The 21,632-nt window shown below is 45.3% G+C and overlaps 1 protein-coding gene across 1 annotated transcript in view; it reads left to right on the forward strand.

Annotated features, from left to right (window-relative positions):
• Nucleotides 1-21,632, forward strand: part of HEPHL1 (hephaestin like 1) — a 62,891-nt gene that overhangs the window by 12,696 nt on the left and 28,563 nt on the right. Inside the window, exons 3-11 of the mRNA XM_024208679.2 lie at nucleotides 594-806; nucleotides 2,457-2,636; nucleotides 4,521-4,775; nucleotides 6,814-6,982; nucleotides 12,925-13,064; nucleotides 13,245-13,376; nucleotides 16,194-16,405; nucleotides 17,163-17,313; nucleotides 18,801-19,013. Coding sequence (XP_024064447.2) covers nucleotides 594-806; nucleotides 2,457-2,636; nucleotides 4,521-4,775; nucleotides 6,814-6,982; nucleotides 12,925-13,064; nucleotides 13,245-13,376; nucleotides 16,194-16,405; nucleotides 17,163-17,313; nucleotides 18,801-19,013 — 1,665 coding nt within the window. The remainder of the gene's footprint in view (nucleotides 1-593; nucleotides 807-2,456; nucleotides 2,637-4,520; nucleotides 4,776-6,813; nucleotides 6,983-12,924; nucleotides 13,065-13,244; nucleotides 13,377-16,193; nucleotides 16,406-17,162; nucleotides 17,314-18,800; nucleotides 19,014-21,632) is intronic.

The following is a 21,632-nucleotide window of genomic DNA, read 5'->3' on the forward strand; positions in this document are numbered from 1 at the left end:
CTGTGATAACAGGCTAGGCCAAAGCCCCAGATTTAAATACCCCAAATTAAATGGCCGTGAATAGGATGCTTCATGGGAGCGTATGCCTTCATCTGGGTGTGGGAGCCAGGCGCATGGGCCAGTCCTGCTGTCAGCTGAAGAGCTGCCATCGCAGATGTCTCGGGTAGCTTGTGCAGATTTTTATACTAGCAGAAGCAGGCACAGCTACTAGCATGGAAGCAGACAGAGTTTCTTTGATGTATCTTTCTGCATTGTGTATGCTTCTTTTATCTTTTACTCTTTAATCTGTAGAGGCAACCTCTCAAAACAGCTCAGGTGTAAATCAACATTACCAGTCTGTTGAACATGATGTCTTTTGAAAATTATACTTACTAATATTGTGGTGGCTTTTTATTCTGGAGGCTATTCTCAGAATTACGTCTTGATTTGTAAATGATTCTGTGTTTGCAATTGCTGCTGTCATTGGTCTGTTTGTGAAATACTTTGTTAAGATATTTCCAAAAAATGTAACAAACAGAAGAAATTCCATACTTATCTAGGGTAACCCGTTTTTCCAATATGTTTGGCCTTAAACCCCCTTTTTCTTACATTAGGAGCCCTCTACCCAGATGGAACAAGTGGCAAAAGCAAAGAGGATGATATTGTTGTTCCTGGTGGAAATTATACATATACATGGCCAGTGAAGAAAGAATATGCCCCCACTGTGGCAGACCCAACCTGCCTGACTTGGATTTACCATTCGCACATTGATACACCTCGAGATATCAGTTCTGGGTTAATCGGACCATTGCTGGTTTGTAAAAAAGGTACAGAGCTGAAAATACTGAGAAAGCCCCTCTGCCTGTTTTAGCTTCTTAATAATCGTTTTTGTTTACAGGTGTAAATGTTATGGGCTTGATTGTGTCCGTACGTAGCTCATAGTAAGGGGCAGTTTATAGTTGTACCACTCTAGGAGCACCCCAGACTTGTAATTGTGGCTCAGGGACAATTCCCTTGCTGCTTCCCTCTTGCTCCAGAGGACAGTAAATTGTGACCAGCCTATACATCCAGAGATCCTTGCCTCAGTTAGGGCAGAGGTTGCGTAGTGAGCAGTGCATTGCAGATGAGACCACATGTCTAAAAATGAGGACAAAAATAAATATTAAACAGCTGCCTCATTCACAGAGTATCATCCAGTCTGCCAACTGAACAGGGCAGTGGTTCTGTGGAAAAATGGCATGTGATCATATCATGAAAGACTGTCGTCACAGGCGCTGACTTTCTTCTTTCTGGGTGGGTGCTCCACCCCCTCTCTGCCCAGAGGCCTCACCCCCCTCTCCACCCCTTCCCCTAAGTCCCCACCCTCGCTCTGCTTCTCCCCGTCTCTGTCCCTGCTCCGCCCCTCCCCTGAATGTGCCCTGCCCTCGCTCCGCCTCTTCCCGCCCCTGCTCCATTCCCTCCTCTCCGCGCCTCTTACGTGCCACTGAACAGCTGGTCAGTGGGTAGCTGGTGGGTGCATCCACTATTTTTTTGCATTGGTGCTCCAGCCCTGGAGCACCCACGGAGTCGGCACCTATGACTGTTGTACAAGGGACAAGTGTTAAAGTTGTGCAGGCAACCTTAACATAACAGTTTTCAAGTACATAAAAGGTTGTTACAAGGAGGAGAGCGAAAAATTGTTCTTCTTAACCTCTGAGGATAGGACAAGAAGCAATGGGCTTAAATTGCAGCAAGGGCGGTTTAGGTTGGACATTAGGAAAAACTTCCTAACTGTCAGAGTGGTTAAGCACTGGAATAAATTGCCTTGGGAGGTTGTGGAATCTCCATCGTTGGGGATTTCTAAGAGCAGGTTGGACAAATACCTGTCAGGGATGGTCTAGATAATACTTAGTCCGGCCTTGAGTGCAGGGGACGGGACTAGATGACCTCTCGAGGTCCCTTCCAGTTCTATGATTCTATGATTTACAGAGTGCTTCAGTTAGAAACATTAATGTTTTTCTAATGCAGACTTTTTTGTATGGAATATATCTTTATATGTTCATGCATGTCGAATCTTCAGTGTACGGGAATGTGCTCTGTACATCTGAAATGATAACCTGACCCATGTATTTTACATACAAAATGTATGCCTACCTTGGGGCAATCTTTGTATTTCCTGAGGAAGAGGGAGACTTTGCTATGAAAGGGGCTAACCTAATCTCAAACCCAGCCTGCCTCATTCGAGTGCCTCAGAGTCATTCTTCATAGGGTAGCCTATGAAATCGTCCCATCTGCCTGTATATATGAAGCTGGATTAACATTCTCAGTATGGTCATTCATTCAAATAACTATGCTGAAATTGGTCTGTAAAAGTCTTGCAGCTTAATAAAGTACTTCAGAAATATTGTACATTCAGTCTTACTGTAAGAAGAAACATGTTAAAATTTAATTAACTCTGAGTTTATTTTTTAGTACTTTCCTGTTTGTTTGCTGTTTAGGAAATTTAGATGACTCCTCAATACAAAGCACTGATGCTGCTAAAGGCTTTGCCCTGATGTATAGTATTGTAGATGAAAATCTCAGCTGGTACATTGATGCAAATATAAAAGCTTTCTGCTTGGACCCAACCACGGTTGACAAAGAGGATGAAGGTTTCAAGAACAGCAACAAAATGCATGGTGAGTAGCCACTATCAAGCACAACCTTGTCATGCAATAGCGACTAGACTGTTTTCATGTCTGTAATATATTGCTGTTCCTTATAGATGCTTTTTAGATGTCTTTCCTTTCTCTGTTAATTGGGAAGAAATGAAAGCATAGGCTGAGGGTGGGCCAGACTATTAACCCATTGTACTTACGGAAAGCCTCCCCTCAGGTCTATAAGCAGCATGGTATGTAGGGCACAGGATCTGAGGAAGGAAGCCTGGCTCCTGTGCCCATCACTACCACTGGCTTGCTATTTGAACTTTGGCAAATGGCTTCAATTTCCCCACCTGCAAAAGAGAAATGATGAGACTGACCTTTTGTAAAGCATTGTGAGATGTAGTGCATAAAAACACTACTGGAAGTGGTGAGTGTCCAAGGCTCAAAAGTGCCTTACAAATAATGGGCCAGATCCTCAGCTGGTATAAATTGGCATTGCACTATTGCAGTCAGTGGAACGACAGCCCTTTGTATCAGCTGAAGATCTGGTCTAATGAAGTTAGCCTCTTCGCTCCCTGCAATGTAGGTAGGTGGCACTGTAGTCCCTTTGCATGTGGAGAAGCTGAGGTAGAGAGAGATTAACTTAATCAGTTTCAAATCTGATGCCCAGAGTTAGGCACCTAAACCCATATTTACACACCTAAATAAATGGCCGGATTTTGAAGTTAATGGAAATGTGGAATCCTCATTAATGGAGGCTTTTAAGAACAGGTTAGACAAACTCTTGTCAAGGATGGGCTAGGTATACTGGGTCCTTTCTGAGCACAGGGGGATAGACTAGATGACCTCTCAAGGTCCTGTTCAGCTTTACATTTCTATTATAGAATCATAGAATATCAGGGTTGGAAGGGACCTCAGGAGGTCATCTAGTCCAACCCCCTGCTCAAAGCAGGACCAATTCCCAACTAAATCATCCCAGCCAGGGCTTTGTCAAGCCGGGCCTTAAAAACCTCCAAGGAAGGAGATTCCACCACCTCCCTAGGTAAAGCATTCCAGTGCTTCACCACCCTCCTAGTGAAATAGTGTTTCCTAATATCCAACCTAGACCTCCCCCACTGCAACTTGAGACCATTGCTCCTTGTTCTGTCATCTGCCACCACTGAGAACAGCCGAGCTCCATCCTCTTTTATTCTATAATTTTCAGAGGTGTTGCATACCCACAGTGTCCATTAACTTCAAAATCAGGCCATTTATTTACAGATTTCAGTGAAAACGTAGCCTAAGTGGCTTCCCAAGATCACCCAGGAAGTTTGCAACAAGTAGCGATAGAAATCCAGGTCTCTTGATGCCCAGGCCTGTGATCTAACTGCAAAGTGCTCCTTCCTCTTTCCCACCTGGAACTATTGCCGCAATGTTTGCACTGTGGTTTTCAGTCGTAGCAGCCGCTCATCCTTTCAGAACAGTTCGTCAGCTGCAACTAATACATGCTATTAATTATTTATATCTGTATTATCGTAGTGACTAGTCATGGACCAGGACCCCACAGTGGTAGGTGCTGTACGAACATAAACCAAACAGACAGTCCCTGCCCCCAAAGAGCTCACAATCTAAGTATAAGAAATAATAGACTAGATGGATACAGAGGCACAGACGGGAGGGCACAATGAAATAATGAAACAATATTGGTCAGCATGAGGTCTCTGCACATTAGCGGCCTAACCGTTGTCAAGTTTTTTGTAGGCATAATGGAAAAGGAGAGTTTTGAGGGGGGTTTTAACTGCCTAGCTTGGATATGGTCTCAGCATGGACATTCTGCGGGTTTATTTTGAGGACCAGGCATTTACATTCTTTAAATAAGAGTCACTAGCAATCTGTGCTTCTCCTTTGTATCTCATGGGTTGTGTTCTGTTTTGCTTTTAGCTATTAATGGTTACATTTTTGGAAATCTCCCCACCTTGGAGATGTGTGCTGGTCAATCCGTGTCCTGGTATTTGATTGGGATGGGTAACGAGATAGACATCCACTCTGCGTATTTCTATGGCCACACCATCGTTAACAAAGGCCACAGGGCAGACGTCGTCAACCTATTTCCAGCAACCTTCATTACAGTGGAAATGATTGCAGGGAATGTTGGGAAGTGGCTGTTAACCTGTCAAGTAAATGAACATTTACAAGGTACAGTGATACAGATCTGGCAAATCCTTCCAGGAAGATGCCAAGTTAGATAATTTATAGTACATATTTCAGACTAAAAAAGAGAACTCAACGAGCAGAAGTAGGATTGCAGGCCTACATTTTCCCAGGACATTAACATCTTACACTGACTTGTTTCATCAAATAAATCTCGTGAGTCTAATTTCGGTCATTGACAAAAAGCTATATGGTGCCAAATCATCAGCGAGTGTAAAACTTCAGTGACTCATCTGAGTGAGGATGATTCACACAAGAAAGGGTTGCCAGATCCAGCCCTAGCTCAGTACTTTTGTGCATATTGGGGCTTTTGGTGAGCAATGAATGCAGGGTCAGGCCCTTTGTATGCGCTGTCTTGTAGAATATAGACTGAGGTGGGCAAAATTTTTGGCCTGAGGGCCACATCTGGGAGGGGGAAATTGCATGCAGGGCCATGAATGTAGGGCTGGGGCAGGGAGTTGGGGTATGGGAGGGGGTGCGGGGTGTGGGAGGGGGTGTGGTGTGCAGGAAGGGGCTCAGGGCAAGGGGTTAGGGCGCAGGAGGAGTGCAGGGGGCTCAGGGCAGGTGGTTGGGGTGCAGAAGGGGTGCGGGGTGCAGCAGGTGGCTCAGGGCAGGCGGTTGGGGGCTTAAGGCAGGGGGTTGGGGCGCAGAAGGGGTACAGGGTGCTGGAGGGGGCTCAGGGCAGGGGGTCTGGGTGCAGAAGGGGTGCGGGGTGCGGCAGGGAGCTGGGGTGCAGGAGGGGTGCGGTGTGTGGCAGGGGGCTCAGGGCAGGGGGTTGGGGTGAGGGGTGCAGGAGAGGTTCGGGGTGAGGACTCCAGCCTAGCACCGCTTACCTTGAGTGGCTTCAGGGGGGCTCCCTGCCTGCCCTGGCCTCGCGCCGCTCCCGGAAGCGGCCAGCACCACGTCCCTGCGGCCCCGGGGGGGGAGATAGAGGGCTCCGCGCACTGCCCTCGCCTGCGGGTACCTCCCCCGAAGCTCCCTTTGGCCGCGGTTCCCCGTTCCCAACCAATGGGAGCTGTAGGGGGCAGTGCCTGCAAGCAAGGGCTGCATGCGGAGCCCTCTGTCCCCCCTCCCCCAGGGGCCGCAGAGACGTGGTGCCAGCCGCTTCCGGGAGTGGTGCAGGTCCCGTAGCGCCACAGGGGTGGCAATCCTGCGGGCCGGGTCCAAAGCCCTGACAGGCCGGATCCAGCCCATGGGCTGTAGTTTGCCCACCCCTGATATAGACTCTTTTACACTTAAAAAAAAGTCATGTCAGGTAAAACATTTCATACTTTTTCTGTTTAAAGAAATCTGATAAAAATGGTCTGTGTTTCTAGAAGGCCAGTGAGAGGCTTTTGCATGAAAGAACTTACTATTATTATTAAGTATTGTTTGTATTACACAAGAGCCCATAAGCACCCAATTGGCTCTCCGTCTGCACTGTACAGACCTAATATAAGAGAAAGTCCCTGTTCCAAAGAACTTACAATCTCAGTCTGATCCAGAGACTCCCACTGGCTTCTGTGAACTTTGGATGAGGCAATCAAGGCTTGATTCTGCAAGGTGCTGAGTGCCTCCCACAAGATGCTGCCCACCCTCTCCATTCCTACTGAAGTCAGTGAGAGGTGAGGATACTTCATACCTTTCAGGAGGTGCTCAGTGCCTCAAAGGACCAGACCCTAAAGGCCAGATTCTGCCATCCTTACTGAAATCAATGGGAGTTAAGCACATAGATACCTTTGAGGATCTAGGCCTTTGACTAGTACCTTGCTCCATGAGTAGTCCCTTTGATTTCAATGGTATTACTTGTGAAATAATGTGCCATGCTAAAAAGAGTAACAGTGGCAGAATTCAACCCCTATAAACTGGGGAACTCTTTAAAAACACAAATTTGTCCAAACAATCCAAGTCATTTCTCCCAGTCCATGTAGTTCACCTTCCTCTACTGAAACTAATGTACATTAACTTTGCACCAAAGAGATGCCTGAAATGGTGAAACTTGCACTGTTTTAAGAACTGTTTGTGGATTTTTTCTACACTTTAGCTGGTATGAAGGGGCTGTATAACGTTCAGATCTGCCATAAAAATGTTTCTCAGCCTTCGTTGACTGGTCAGGAAAGAAGATATTTTATTGCTGCTGAAACCGTGCTATGGAATTACGGCCCTGAAGGCTATGATAAATTCACGGGGCAGGCCTTGAATACCACTGGCAGGTATGTGTCCCAGCTTTTCATTCAGATTTTTAATGTAAAGAGTATGGGTGGATTTTCACACCTCCGTAGCAGATTTGTACGCTGGATTACCATTCACTAAAATGGGTGTCCAACTCCCTTAAGTGCCTTTGACAATCTCAACAATTGTGTCATAGGTTGCCATAATGTGAAATCTTTTTTTAAATTTCTGTTGATGATGATGATGAAGATGAGATTTTGTACTAGGATATTGCCCAGAGACCCTAATCAGGATCAAGGGCCTATTGTGCTAGGTGCTGTACAGACACGTAGGATGACACAGGTCCTGCCCTCTAATATTTACACTTGCTTATGTCTTGCCTTGAATTAAAATGTAACACAGAGTGAGCACAGATTTGTTAACTTGGTTTTCTAGATATACACCTCTACCCCGATATAACGCGATCCGATATAACATGAATTTGGATATAACGCGGTAAAGCAGTGCTCCGGGGGCGGTGGGGGGGGCGGGGCTGTGTGTTTCACCTATAACATGGTACGATTTTTTGGCTCCCGAGGACAGCGTTATATCGGGGTAGAGGTGTATTAATACATGTAACCGGCCCTTTCATGCCAAATAGTGTGCATCTCACTCCTTTGTGTTACAAACTCAATTTATATACAAACTTTGCGCACCCATGAAATGTAATCAGGTGAAGCCCTGATGAGCCACACCTGGGTTGAATCAGGTGATTCCAGGGTAAAAGGTAGCAGGAAGCAGCAGGAGTGTCAGGTTGAGAGAGTAAGCATAAGACAGCAGTGCCAGAGCTCCAGCTAGATGGGTGGGGCTTACGGTTTTGGACTCTGTGCGGGGGACTCATTGAGGACTTTTTGGATTCGTTTGTGATTAAGGACTCTTGAGGTTTGTGTGAACTTTATTTGACATGAAATCAGTCCCAGAAAGGGCTGCTGTGAGCCACAGCAGAGACTGTCTGGAGTGTGTAAGGGTACGTCTGCACTGCAATAAGACACCCGCAGCTGACCTGTGCCAACTGACTTGGGCTCATGGGGCTCGGGCTGAGGCGGTTTTACTGCAGTGTAGACATTCAGCTCTGGGACCCTCCTATGTCTCAGGGTCCTACAGGCTGGGCTCTACCCAAGCCCAGAAGTCTACACTGCAGTGAAATAGCCCTGCAGCCTGAGCCCCATGAGCCTGAGTAAGCTGCATGGGCCAGCCATGGAGTTTTGATTGCAGTGTAGACATACCCTAAGGCAGTGGTGAGCAACCTGCGGCCCGTGGGCCATACGCAGCCCGTCAGGGTAATCCGCTGGCGGGCCGCCAGACAGTTTGTTTACATTGACCATCAGCAGGCAAGGCCGCCCGCAGCTCCCAGTGGCTGCGGGGTTCGCCGTTCCTGGCCTAGGGGAGCTGCCGGAAGCAGCAGCCAGCACGTCCCTGCGACCCGCGCTGCTTCCCGCAGCTCCCATGGGCTGGGAACGGTGAACCACGGCCACTGGGAGCTGCGGGCGGCTGTGCCTGCAGATGGTCAATGTAAACAAACTGTCTCACGGCCCGCCAGTGGATTACCCTGACGGGCTGCGTATGGCCCACGGGCCGCAGGTTGCCCACCACTGCCCTAAGGTAAGGGGCCTAAGAGGGGGCCAGTAAGGGCAGGGTACCTGTAATGGGACCCCTGACCACGAGGGAGTGCTCTGTAAGTGACCACATCACTACACCTCTCATCTAAAAAATGACTCCTCCAGTTGCTCTACACCCCAACGCAACACTGGAGCACTGGTTCAGTACACACACCTTGTTGAAGGAAAAGGCCTGGGCAGGGACTATCGAATAGTGGAAGTAAATGTGTGGCTACTCAGGTTGTGTTGGTGAGAGGGTTTTGGCTTCTTTGACAATGAGCTGATGTTCCAGGAAAGAGGATTACTGTGATGGGATGGGCTCCACCTATCAAATAGTGGGAAGAGCATCTTTGGACATCATCTGGCTAACCTGATTATTTTATTTGGCATATGCAATCTGGTCAAGCCAAACCACAGCATTCTTATCAACAGTGTTCAAGGCACGAAGACCTCTAGGAAGTGGAGTCATTTTGCAGTCCTCACCAATGCATGTCATGGTTTGTGGCTGCCCACATTGACATGGTGGACTGTCTCTAAAATGCCACTGAAATTCTGCTGCAACACAAATTCCATGTCCGGTACAAAACTGGTTGAGAAGGCTCCATTGCCTTCATGGTAAATCAAACGCGAGTTAACGTTGAGTTGGGTCCGAGACAAGATAATTATTTGTCACTTTCTCTGCGCACCATGAAGCTTGCCACGTGTCCTGTACCGTAAATCCTTTACCTTGTAAATTTATCCACAACATGTGCTGCGAAGGCAGACAACCATATGCTGGATTAAACAAGGCTTTAGTTAACAGTAGATGTGGCATATTACACAGTTTTGTCATGAGCTTTGCTACACTTTCCTCTCTGCAAACACTGGATGGAATAATATTGCAGAGAACCCATAACCATGGTAGAGGAGTAGTTTTAAGTGTGCCTGAAATAATATGCATGGTGAAATTAAGTTATACATCAAACATCCTTGTGTGAGATGAGCAAGCCCATACTGGAGTGCATTACTCTGCTGCTGAGTAACGGAGTGCCATGGCTGAAGTGCATAGCGTTTGGGTGTTGGTGCCCCATGTCATTCTAGCCAGTTTTCTGAGCAGGTTGTTGTGCCTTTTGACCTTAGTCGCTGTCTTTTTAAGATGGTCACAACTAAGGTCAAAACGCACAACAACCTGCTTGGAAAACTGGCCGGAGCAACATGTGGTGTCAATGCCCAAATGTTACACACTTCAGCCTTGGTACTCTGTTACTCAGTGACAGAGTACTGCAAACTTGATAAGGAGAGCTTTAAACTAGGTCCTACAGGGGATGGTGACAAAAATCCATCCAATGTGCATCCAGGCTCAAATAATGAATGACAAGGGAAAGGGGCTAATTTCTGGAGAAGAGACTAGAAATCACAACTGCATTGAAAAGACAAGAGGAAAAGCAAGAGGGCAGTCAGCAAAATATCTTCGATGCCTGTATACAAATGCAAGGAGTATGGGGAACAAGTGGATGAACTGGAAGTCATGGTATATGAATAAAATTATGACATAATTGGCATTACAGTGACTTGGTGGGACAATTACCATGATTGGAGTACCAGCATTGAGGGCTATAGCTTGTTCTGAAAGGATAGGTATGGGGAAAAAGGAGGAGGTGTTGTGCTGCACATCAAGAATGTATACACTTGTTCCGAGTTCCAAGAGGAAGTGAGCGACAGACCTACTGAGAGTCTCTGGGTAAGGATAAAAAGGGAAAGAACAACAGCGATGCTATGGTGGGGGTCTGTTGTAGACCACCACATCAGGGAGAGAAAGTGGATGAGTCATTCTACAAGCAGGCAACAAGACTAACTAACACACATGAGCTAGTATTAATGTGAGATTTTAACTTTCCTGATATCTGTTGGAAGACTATTACAACAAAACATAACATGTCCTGCAAATTCTTAGCATATGTCAGGGACAGTTTTCTCATTCAGAAAGTTGAGGAAACAACTAGGGGGTCATCCGTTTTGGATCTGGTTTTGACCAAGAGGGATGAATTCGTTGCGAACGTGAAGGTAGTCAGGAACTTGGGAGGAAGTGATCATGATCTGATAGAATTCAAGATCCTATGGAAAGGAGGACATGAAAACAGCAAAACAAGGACACTGGAATTCAAAAAGGTGGATTTCAACCAACTCAGAGAAATAGTAGGCAAGTTCCCATGGAAACACCAATTAGGAAAAAAAGGAGTCAAAGGGGGCTGGCTGCCAAGGCTGGCAGTTCCTAAAAGATGTAATACTGGAGGCTCAACATCAAGCTAGTCTGACACAGAGAAAAGATAAGAAGCACCATAGGAGGCCAATGTGGTTGCACAAGGAGCTTTTTAGCTATCCAAAAACCAAAAGGGATACATACAGGAAATAAAAGGAGGGGCATGTCACCAAGGAAGTATACATGGGAATAGCATGAATGTGTAGGGAAAAAATCAGGAAAGCCAAGGCAAAGAATGAGTTATAGCTGGCAAGAAATATTAGAGACAACTAGAAGGGGTTCTTCAAACACGTCAGACGAAAAAGAAAAATCAAGGATGGTGTGGGTCAGCTGCTCAATAGAGAAGGTGAGCAGCCAGCATGGATTTACTAAGAACAAATCATGCCAAACCAGCTTGATTTCCTTCTTTGACAGGGTAACTAGTTTGGTGGATGGGGGAATGTGGTGGACATAATATACCTGGATTTCAGCAAGGCTTTTGACACAGTCCCACATGACATTCTGATAAGCTGGAGAAATGCAGGCTTGACAGACCTACCATTAAATTGATACATAATTGGTTAAACAACCACAAACAAAGAGTAACTACTAGAGGAATGATGTCAGATTGGAGGTAGGTCCCAAGTGAGGTTCCCCAGAGATCTGTTCTGGGTTCAGTGTTGTTTAATATCTTTATTAATGACATGGATGTAAGAATAGAGAGCATACTGACCAAATTTGCAGATGACACAAAGGGGGCGTTGCCAACACTTTGGAGGATAGAGCTAAAATTCAGAGGGATCTTGATAAATTGGAGAACTGAGCTATAGACAACAAAATGAAATTCAACAAAGACAAATGTAAGTTGCTACACTTAGGGAAGAAAAACCAAATGCACAAATACAAAATGGAGGATAACTGGCTTGGCAGCGGCACTGCTGGGAAGGAGTTGTGGTGGATCACAACCTCAACAGGAGTCAGAAATGCGATGCTGTTGCAAAAAAAGCAAATGCAATTTTAGGTTGCATTAACAGAGGCTTAGCATGCAAGTCACAAGAGGTGATAATACCATTCTACTCAGCGCTGATTAGGTCTCAACTGGAGTACTGTGTCCAGTTTTGGTCACCAGTGTATAGAAGGGATGTAGAAAAACTGGAAGGATCCAGAGGCGAACAGCAAAGATGATCAAAGGGATAGAATGCAAGCTATATGAGCAAAGGCTGAGGGAACTGGGTATGTTGAGTTTGGAAAAGAGGAGATTAAGGTGGGACATGATAGCAGGCTTCAAATACTTGAAAGGCTACTTTTAAAGAAGATAGAGAAAAGTTGTTCTCTCTTGCCACAGAGGGCAGGACAAGAGGTAATGGGTTCAAACTACAGCACAACAGACTTAGGAAGATTTTCCTGAGATTTAATCCTAACTGTAAGAATAGTAGGACAATGGAACAGACTGCCTAGAGAGGTTGTGGAAGCTCCTTCACTGGAGGTTTTCAAAAGGAAACTGGATAGCCATTTGTCTTGGATGGTTTAGACCCAACAAATCCTGCATTTTGTTAGGGGATTAGACTAGATGACCCTTACAGTCCCATCTAACCCTATGGTTCTATGATCTTGTTCTTCACACTCCCTTCCTGTCATTTCTAACAACAGCCACACTCCACCTTTCCAGAATTTGAAATCAGATGACGACACTGTCACTTAATTTTGGAATGTATAACCTGCAAAGGCAAGAAGTTTCAGACAAACTATTAGACTGATCTCTAGGTCTGGTTCTGGATCTGCAGTGCCGTTCTGTTCTCTATAATGCACATTTTTTGTTGGTTAATCTTCACACAGAGCTCCCATTCATAACCATGGGACTTCCAGTCGTGATACAGGCTCAGCATATGATGGTACCTGAATTCTGGGACATAACAATGCCATAACAACATGACAACAACAACAATAATATACCTAGCTTTTATATAGTGTTTTTTATCAGTAGATCATAAGAATGGCCATACTGGATAGATCCATTGTCCATCTAGTCCTGTGTCCTGTCTCATCTGAGAGAAGGACTTTTGCCCTAAGTGAAGTGTTATAAATGTATATGCTACTATGTAATCAGTCTGATTTGTTTATTTCACAGTGAGTCTGCATCATTCTTTACACAAGGGACTGATAGAATAGGAGGACAATATTGGAAAGTTCAGTATGTGGAATACACTGATGACAAGTTTACCAGAAAGAAGAACCGAACTGAGGCTACAATGCACCTTGGAATACTTGGTACAGTAAATATTTTCAGGTCCTATCACTGCCTCATTTGTAAGCATGCAATTCCAATCCACCTCAGTGGGAATTTTGTGCATGTAGCTATTAGAAAAATCAGCCCCATTCTGTAGAGGGGGCAATATTTTTATGCTTGGCAGTTGTTCTAAGTGACTCCTTTCCTGCTCTGTTTTCAAGGCCCAGTTATCAAGGCTGAAGTGGGAGATACTTTGTTAGTTACTTTTGCCAACAAAGCTGAGAAGAACTATAGCATTATGCCACATGGTGTGAGCTATAGCAAGCAATCAGAAGGAACATCATATTTAGATGGTACGTTTCAGCTGTGTGTGTGATGAAGGTGGGATTGTTGCGATCTGGTTTATGTGAAGCTAACTCTCCTAATCTGTAGCATTATAGTTTTGTCTGCTTCATATAGTCAAAGATTTTAAGGCCAGAAGGGATCCTTAGATCATCTAGTCCAGTGGTGGGCAACCTGCGGCCCGCATGCCACACACGGCCCATCAGGGTAATCCGCTGGCGGGCCACCAGACCATTTGTTTACATTTACACAGCCACCCGCAGCTCCCAGTGGCCGCGGTTCGCCGTTCCCGGCCAATGGAAGCTGCAGGAAGTGGAGCCCCCCACCACTGATCTAGTCTGACCTTCTGTATAACACAGGCCATAGAAATACATTCAGTTACTCTGTGTTGGATCCTCCACTTGGATTTGACCAGACAATGCATTGGAGACAGGGCCAGCTCCAGGCACCAGCGCAGGAAGCAGGTGCTTGGGGCAGCCAATGGAAAGGGGCGGCACATCCGGGACTTCAGCGGCAATTCGGCGGCGGGTCCCTCAGTCCCTCTCGGAGGGAAGGACCGGCCGCCGAATTGCCGCCGAAGAATGAAGCGGTGCGGTAGAGCAGCCACCGAAGTGCCGCCAATCGCGGCTTTTTTTTTCTTCTCTCTTTGCCGCTTGGGGCGGCAAAAAAGCTGGAGCCGACCCTGATTGGAGACTAATAGATATTTTCCCATCTTGTAATGTCAAATGAAAATCATGGGCCAGATTATGATCTCAGTTATACTAGTGGAAATCTAGAATAAGTCAACTGAAGTCAATGGAGCTACACTGTATTTGCACCAGAGTAACTGATATTAGAATCTGGTACCATATCTCTTTGTTGGTCTTGTTTTTTTAAATATTGCAGTTCTTTAGGATATTGCTGTTAATAATTTAGGATCTGATCTGAGCTACTTATTTTTTCTGCCCTCTTCTGCCTCTCCCCACACACCCCCAGCTGTAATGGTAGCATTGTTTTGATGTTCTGATGTTCTAATCACAGTGGCACATTGTGATACACTTGGAACATTGAGCAGCACTGGAGGTACCTTTTGCCCAATGTAACTGGAAAGCAGCAAAACAGTTAATCCTTGTAAATACATACATGTTGATATGAAATCTCCCACATTATAAATTAGGCCTAAACATTCTAGTTCCCTAATCTGAGAATATTTCTGCATAGTCTCTGTAACACTTTTTGTCTAATTTAAAACATTCAAGAGAAGGGCAAGTCACTTGTTGGCTGACCTGCTTTGTTTCGACTGCCCTGGCAGCACTCAGAACTAACACACAGGACATATTCCCAGCAGAGAGTTGTACAGAGCGAGTAAAGGGAAAATGTAAACAAACGAATGAAATCAATACAAACAGCAGCAGCACACTCTGCTACGCTTTCAATCACTGATCTCCCGTGGGCATCCAGGCAGCCAGCAGTGTTGTTCTCCTGAAACAAGACCACCCTAAGGCCAGCCTTGATGTCATCAGTAAAGACCCTGCTGCCACCAACGTCAGCAACCGTCCCCTGATTGAAGTGTGCTTCTGCTCTGTCTGCTCACATTCATGTTCTGACCTCAGTGGGAGTTCTCTAGTAATAGGGCCCTAGGCGATGCCCTCATTCCTGTGGCCATGCTTGGCATGGATTGGCCTAAGTAGCTAACTGTACCTTGGGTGCATTATGTAGCTTTTTTTGTTATGACATCTAGACATATTCTCCCGTCCTGCAGCTCACTCCTATTCTGTGGCAGACGGTTATTTATCTCCAAAGCGATGCTATTTTGTTTACTAAAAGCTGTCATTTTTCATTCCTCAGTATAACTTTCTGCTTCTGCATTCTTTATAGTGTGGTTTGTAGCACATATTATAGCCTCAAGTAATAATATCAATATACTCGTTTATAGTCCATCTAAGCCTTCAAATGTATCCTCTGTGGTCCTATTAAATATTTCAGGAGCCCAGTTGAAATAAACTGCCACAGAGAGAATAAAATGCACACAGCCTGCCAGTGGCAGACACATTTAACTGCAGTGAGACAACCAGCCCAATCAATGATTTCTTCAATCTTAAAGCACATTTTGGGCCTGCTTTTGCTCACATTGAAGCCAGTGGATGTTTTACCATTGTGTTTGAAGGGTGCAGAATCGACTCATTTTTCTAACCAGCCTAGAAAGTCCTTTTTGTAAGTCTTCACTCAGTGATACTGACATTCTCCATGGCAGGTGTGTTACTAGTTTAACAATTGTCCCTGAGTTTGCTGTGAATGGCAATATACCAAACCTTTGCATGACAGTACCCCCTTCCAAGTAAGTCACAACATATAAACAGCAAGCAACACTCCCGAGACCATAACAAAGTTTCTGGTGTGCTGTTGCAGAGCCAGAAAGAAACAGATAAGAGTCTGAATTCAGTGGTAGCCGTGTTAGTCTGTATCAGCAAAAAAAACGAGGAGTCCTTGTGGCACCTTAGAGACTAACAAATTTATTTGGGCATAAGCTTTCGTGGGATAGAACCCACTTCATCAGAAAAATGTGTTAGTCTCTAAGGTGCCACAAGGACTCCTGGTTTTTTTTAGAGTCTGAATTGTTAAGTAGCCACAGCTCCACCTGCTGTCAGTGGGAGTCGGGCATGCCCAGCCCCTTGGAAAAGGGCAGTGAATATTTGGACAGTGTTTGTGTTGCTTTTTTGCTTAGAACTGAGAATGTCTTCAGAAACTAATGACTGTGACCGACCTCCAACTATTACTTATTTTCTGGGAAATGGAAGAAAAGTGTAATTTTTTTGGGGGGGATGCTTTTATTGGCTTTGTATTTTAAGGACATTGGAAGCTGGGAGCACATGTTAAACCCTGTGAGACCTTCACATACAAATGGAGAGTGCCTGAAAACGTTGGCCCAACCGCCAGCGATCCGCCATGCCTGACTTACCTGTACTACTCAGCATCTGATCCAGTCATGGACACCAACTCTGGCCTCGTAGGACCTTTGATAGTTTGTAGGAAAAACACTTTGAATCATGATGGAACACAGGTACTAACTGTGTTTACCTATCCTGAATGGCATGATTTGGTGATCTGTGGAGAAGGTCACATCCAGGTCTGAATTGCACAACGTGGGCTCAGCCCAATTAATAAAATATTGGAAAGGGTAAACAAATATCATTATTCAGGGTGGAAGCTCATCAGTGGAAGCTAAGTGTGTTATAGTTGTATCTTTGTTTTTTCCATTTTCCCTGAAGCACAACATTTGTTTATTCCCATCATTTGTCATACAGACTAGAGCTGGACCCAAGCTATGAAGTTCTGATCTGGCTCTGAACTTCCCCATGGTTGGGGGTGTTTGGATCTGGACTCAACATTGACATTGGGGCCAGATGCAAAGTTTGGATCCAGATCCGCATCTGAACATCATCATAGTTCCTGGGTGTTCAGATCAGGGGCTTTGGTGTGTGCCTATCTCTGTGGGTCTCTGTGTTTCAGTTAATATGGAATTCAGATAGCATGGTGATGAGTGCAGTATAAGAAGCTATACACACTAAAGTAGAACATGGATCCTCAATCTGGGGGTCATGAACAGGTCTCATGTAGTCATGAACAACCTACCTTTCTTTATGGCTGAATGGAAAAGGTCCTGGTGTGACATGGGGTGCTGGTATGGAGAAGGTCGAGAGCCACTGAAGCAGAGTATTTATTTTGCTATCACGAAGTTCATGAGAAAAAAAGTCTTTACATGTGTAATTCTGCAGGCACCTTTCATTTTAATGCACTTGCTTCCTCCCTGACTGCAGAAAGGAATAGACAAGGAATTTTATCTGCTCTTCACAGTCTTTGATGAGAATCTCAGCTGGTATCTTGACAAAAATATTAAGGTGTTTACTGGGGACCCCTCAAAGGTAAACAAGGAAGATGAGGATTTCCGGGAATCCAACAAGATGCACGGTATGGAATCTGTAAATAAGACTTTCCAGAGATATTTAAGAAGATGAATAGTGAAGGTGTAAGACTTACCAAATTTTGTCATCATTCATTGCTGCTGTTATAATACGTTTCTTTGTGAGGGCATGTGCTCTGGGATTGCCTAGCCTGATGTAGGGCCAGATTCTGATTCCCTAACTCACACTGAATAGTACTTTGCTCCCATTGCAGTAGATAAGACTACATCTCATTCTGCATCTCAGCATGTGTAAGGGGATCAGAATCTGGCTCTTAGGCACTATCCTGATGGGCCCAAGACACTCTGACTAGCTGTGTGACCTGGATCAACTCACTTAACCTCTCTGTGTCTCAGTTTCCCTGTCTATAAAATGAAAATAATCTATTACACCTATGCAGTCAACTGCTCATGTTACATCAATTAATTATAAAGGAAATATTGTGAAATACTATGCATGTGGTGTCTATCAGCATCACATACTTTAGATTAACTATGCCTGCCTTAATTCATTTCCTATAAACTCAGAATTGGGTTTGTTTAGCTGATTATATTTAATTCTTACAGTGTGAGGCAGTATCTCTTAATAGTCCTTATGCTGACATGGCACTTTTCATCCAAGTATTGCAGAGTCCTTTACAAACCTTACTGATCTTAGCTCCACAACACCCCTGGGAAATAAAGAGGGATTACTAGCCTCATTATATAAAAATATAAATTGAGACAAAGTATGGTTAAGCGATTTGGTCTATGTAACACGGGAAGGCTGAGGGCATGTCTTCACTACCCGCCGATCCGGCGGGTAGCAATCGGTCTATCGGGGATCGACTTACCGCGTCTAGTGAAGACGCGGTAAAATCGATCCCTGATCGCTCTGCCGTCGACTCCGGAAATCCACCTCGGCAAGAGGCGGCAGCGGAGTCGGCGGCAGCGCGGCAGCGGTCGACTTTCCCGCGTCCTCACCGCCAGGTAAGCCGACCTAAAATACGCAACTTCAGCTACGGTATTCACGTAGCTGAAGTTGCGTATCTTAGGTCGGACCCCCGCTGTAGTGTAGACCCAGCCTATGTCACAGCTGAGACTATAACCTAGGTCTCCTTATGCCCACTCCTTTGCCTTAACCATCAGTGTATTGGCGTTTCCTAATTTTATAGGACTGCTGTGAGGCTTAATTAATGTTAGGAAAGCACTTTGAAATGCTTGGATGAAAGCTGCCATCGCAGTGTAAAGAATTATTAAGAGATCCCATTTCACAGACTAAGAATGAAATCTAACAGTAGCTCAGATACCCAGACAGGAGTTTATAGGAACAGCATAAAGGCAATTAATCTTCTGTACTTGATGTTGATAGGTACCACCTGTGCAGTGCTTCGCAGAAGACCCTTCCCAATTAATTAATGTGACATACTCAGTCAGAGTTCCCTGGCTAGACATGCTAGCAGAATATTTGCAGAATTACGACACATCTTACTAACTGGACTGTCTTCTCCTTCAGCTGTAAATGGCTACTTGTTCGGTAATCTGCCAGGATTGGTGATGTGCAAGGATGACAAAGTTTCTTGGCATATGATTGGCCTAGGCACCTTCACGGACATGCATGGAGTTCATTTCCAAGGAAACACCATCCATTTGAGCGGGACGACAAGGGATACTCTGGCCTTGTTTCCGCACTCGTCAGGGACGGCGCTCATGCAGCCAGACCACGTGGGTATGTTTTTGAATTTATCTCAGTATTGCTCTGGTCACAGGACTCAAAGGGCTTGATTATCACTTATGTTAAGGCCCATTTACATTGCTCTGGCAATGTGAAGGGGCCATAGAGTATGTGTGAATCTAGGAGCCTTAATTCGGGCCAAAGTTCTTTATTGCCAAGATGCTAGAATTCAGGTAAGTATGTACACCAAGGAACAAAAGACAGCACCCCCACATTGATGGGCATGGGATAGACTGACAGGCAGGCAGAGAGGATCATCATAAAATGTTCCATAACTCTAAATACAACATTTTGAATAAAGGTAAAACTCACCCCCATGAACAAGGCCAGCAACCACTTAAGATCTATAGTGAAGTCTTAAGTAGGACTGAAGTGAGGCATAGCCTTGTGCCTCTGTACTTGACTCCGTTTCACCTACAGAGTGTGCATAAAAGGTCTTCCCATTTCTCCATTAATCATCCAGTGATGTGATGTTTTCAAAATTAATATGGGACAAATTCTGCACTCAGAGAGGCTTTGCAAACTTTAGGGTCCAATGTTGTTTTCCTTTACACTGGTGTAACTCCAGTGGAGTTGTTACAGTTTTTCAACAGTGTAGCTGAGAGATGAATTTGGCCAGAGCATTTAACAAACACCTGCATTGTGAGCTAGGGGTGTGATTCCCCTACTCATGTACACACAATTGTGCGAGCTCTCCTACGCACCAGTTTCAGGAGGGTCTGTATTCTTCATGGCTCAGTTGTGCCTGTTCTGCCACTACCTGCGCTACCGCGGCTACACTGCTATTTAGATGAGAGCGCTCATGAGTATGTGTATATGAGCACCGGAATCACACCCCTAGCTCATAGAATCATAGGGCTGGAAGGGACTTCGAGAGGACTTCTAGTCCAGTCCCTTGCACTCCAGGCAGGACTGAGTATTATCTAGACCATCCCTGACAGGTGTTTGTCCAACCTGCTCTTAAAAATCCCCAATGATGGAGATTCCACAGCCTCCCTATGCAGTTTATTTCAGTGCTTAACTAAAACACAGCTCTTGCTGTGAGCAGGATTCAAAGCTGAGCAGGGAAACCCCACTGGATTTCAGCTCCAATGCCTAACCTCTCAGCCATCACAGCTGTGTGTAGCTATAGTGTAGACATAGCTGATGTGACATCAATGGGAGTTATGAATGTTTATTAGCGAGCAGGATTTGGTCTATTGTGTGATGAGTGTAAGTATGGACTAGAAAGAAAATTCTGTTCCAGCGTGCATCCTATGCAATGCCATCATCTACAATGGAATTACAGAGTATAAATCTAGACCAGAATTTGGGCATCTGAACAAACAATACCTTTTTCATGATCCTGCACTAACGAGAAGCTGGAGTGAATGGCTTAATGGATTTTTTCAGTCTCTAACATCTGTGATTCATCTTAATTAAAGGATGTTTTACTTCTCTATAACCTTTGCTTTATAAGCAGTAGGGTGGGATTGGAATCTAGTATGTAGAGCAAGGTTCTGAGAGTTAGGAAGCGTGGGTTCTAATTCTGGCTAGACCACTGAGCCACTGAGTTGGTCTTGAATACATCACTTAACTTCTCTGTGCCTCAGCTTGCCCAGCTACAAATAGAACTGAAAACATTTACCTACCTCACCGGGGTATTGCAAGATGTAACTATTCAGAGCCAGATTGTGGTCAGCCTCTGCTTGGGTACACCAGAAGGAGGATGCAAGAAGCCTTGCCCATCTTTCGCACATTTATGGGAAGCCACCACTGTCCTTGTAAGCCCTGAGAACAAGAGCTGCTCAGAGCTAGGCCCCTGTGGGTGAGAACCTCTCTAGAAGGACAGAGAGGAGTCATGGCTTCACCTAACTCTCTTTGCACTTGCCAGTGGGGATGGTCAGATGCTGCACCCTCCTATTTAGTATAGGCCCAAGCATTCATCCCTTCATGCTGGTGAATACGTGGGTGGCACAACTGGCCCCTATGTATTGCAGTAATTCCAAGTCAGATCAAGGCCCGTTATGCCAGGTGCTGTACAAACACCTAGTAAGAGTCGTCCCTTCCCTGAAGAGCTTACGCTCTAAGGGCTAGTCTACACTAGAAGCGCTACAGCGGCGCAGCTGCATCGAAGACACTCCCTGCTGACAGGAGAGAGCTCTTCTGTCAGCATAATAAAACCACCTCTGCGAGAGGCGGTAGCTCTCTTGCTGACTTAGCACTGTCCACCCCAGTGCTTAGGTCAGTGTCACTTATGTCGCTCATTCACACTGCTGAGCGACATAAGTTATACTGACATAACCTGTAGTGTAGACAAGCCCAGAGGAATGGCACAACAGCTGTGCTCTCAGGAGCTCTGGGAGTCATTGTGGCACAGTGCCTTCCAGAACGTTCCCTGGGACAAGACTGCTCTGCACTAGCCACTCTCCTGGGCTGGGCCTTCACGGTGCAATCTGTCAGTTAATACAAGTATTGATGTTTGCAAAGCACTTTGAGACTGTTAGATAAAAGGTGCTATGTTCTTGTTCCTCACTTTACTATTTGATCAATGACTTCACATCTACACAGTTGATCAGGTATTAACATTAAAGCTCTGGCACTGGATAGGTGCCTAAAACACAAGCCAATGTC

Source organism: Terrapene carolina, unplaced genomic scaffold, assembly GCF_002925995.2.
Source record: "Terrapene carolina triunguis isolate 2854851 unplaced genomic scaffold, T_m_triunguis-2.0 Scaffold97, whole genome shotgun sequence".
Classification (NCBI taxonomy): domain Eukaryota; kingdom Metazoa; phylum Chordata; order Testudines; family Emydidae; genus Terrapene; species Terrapene triunguis.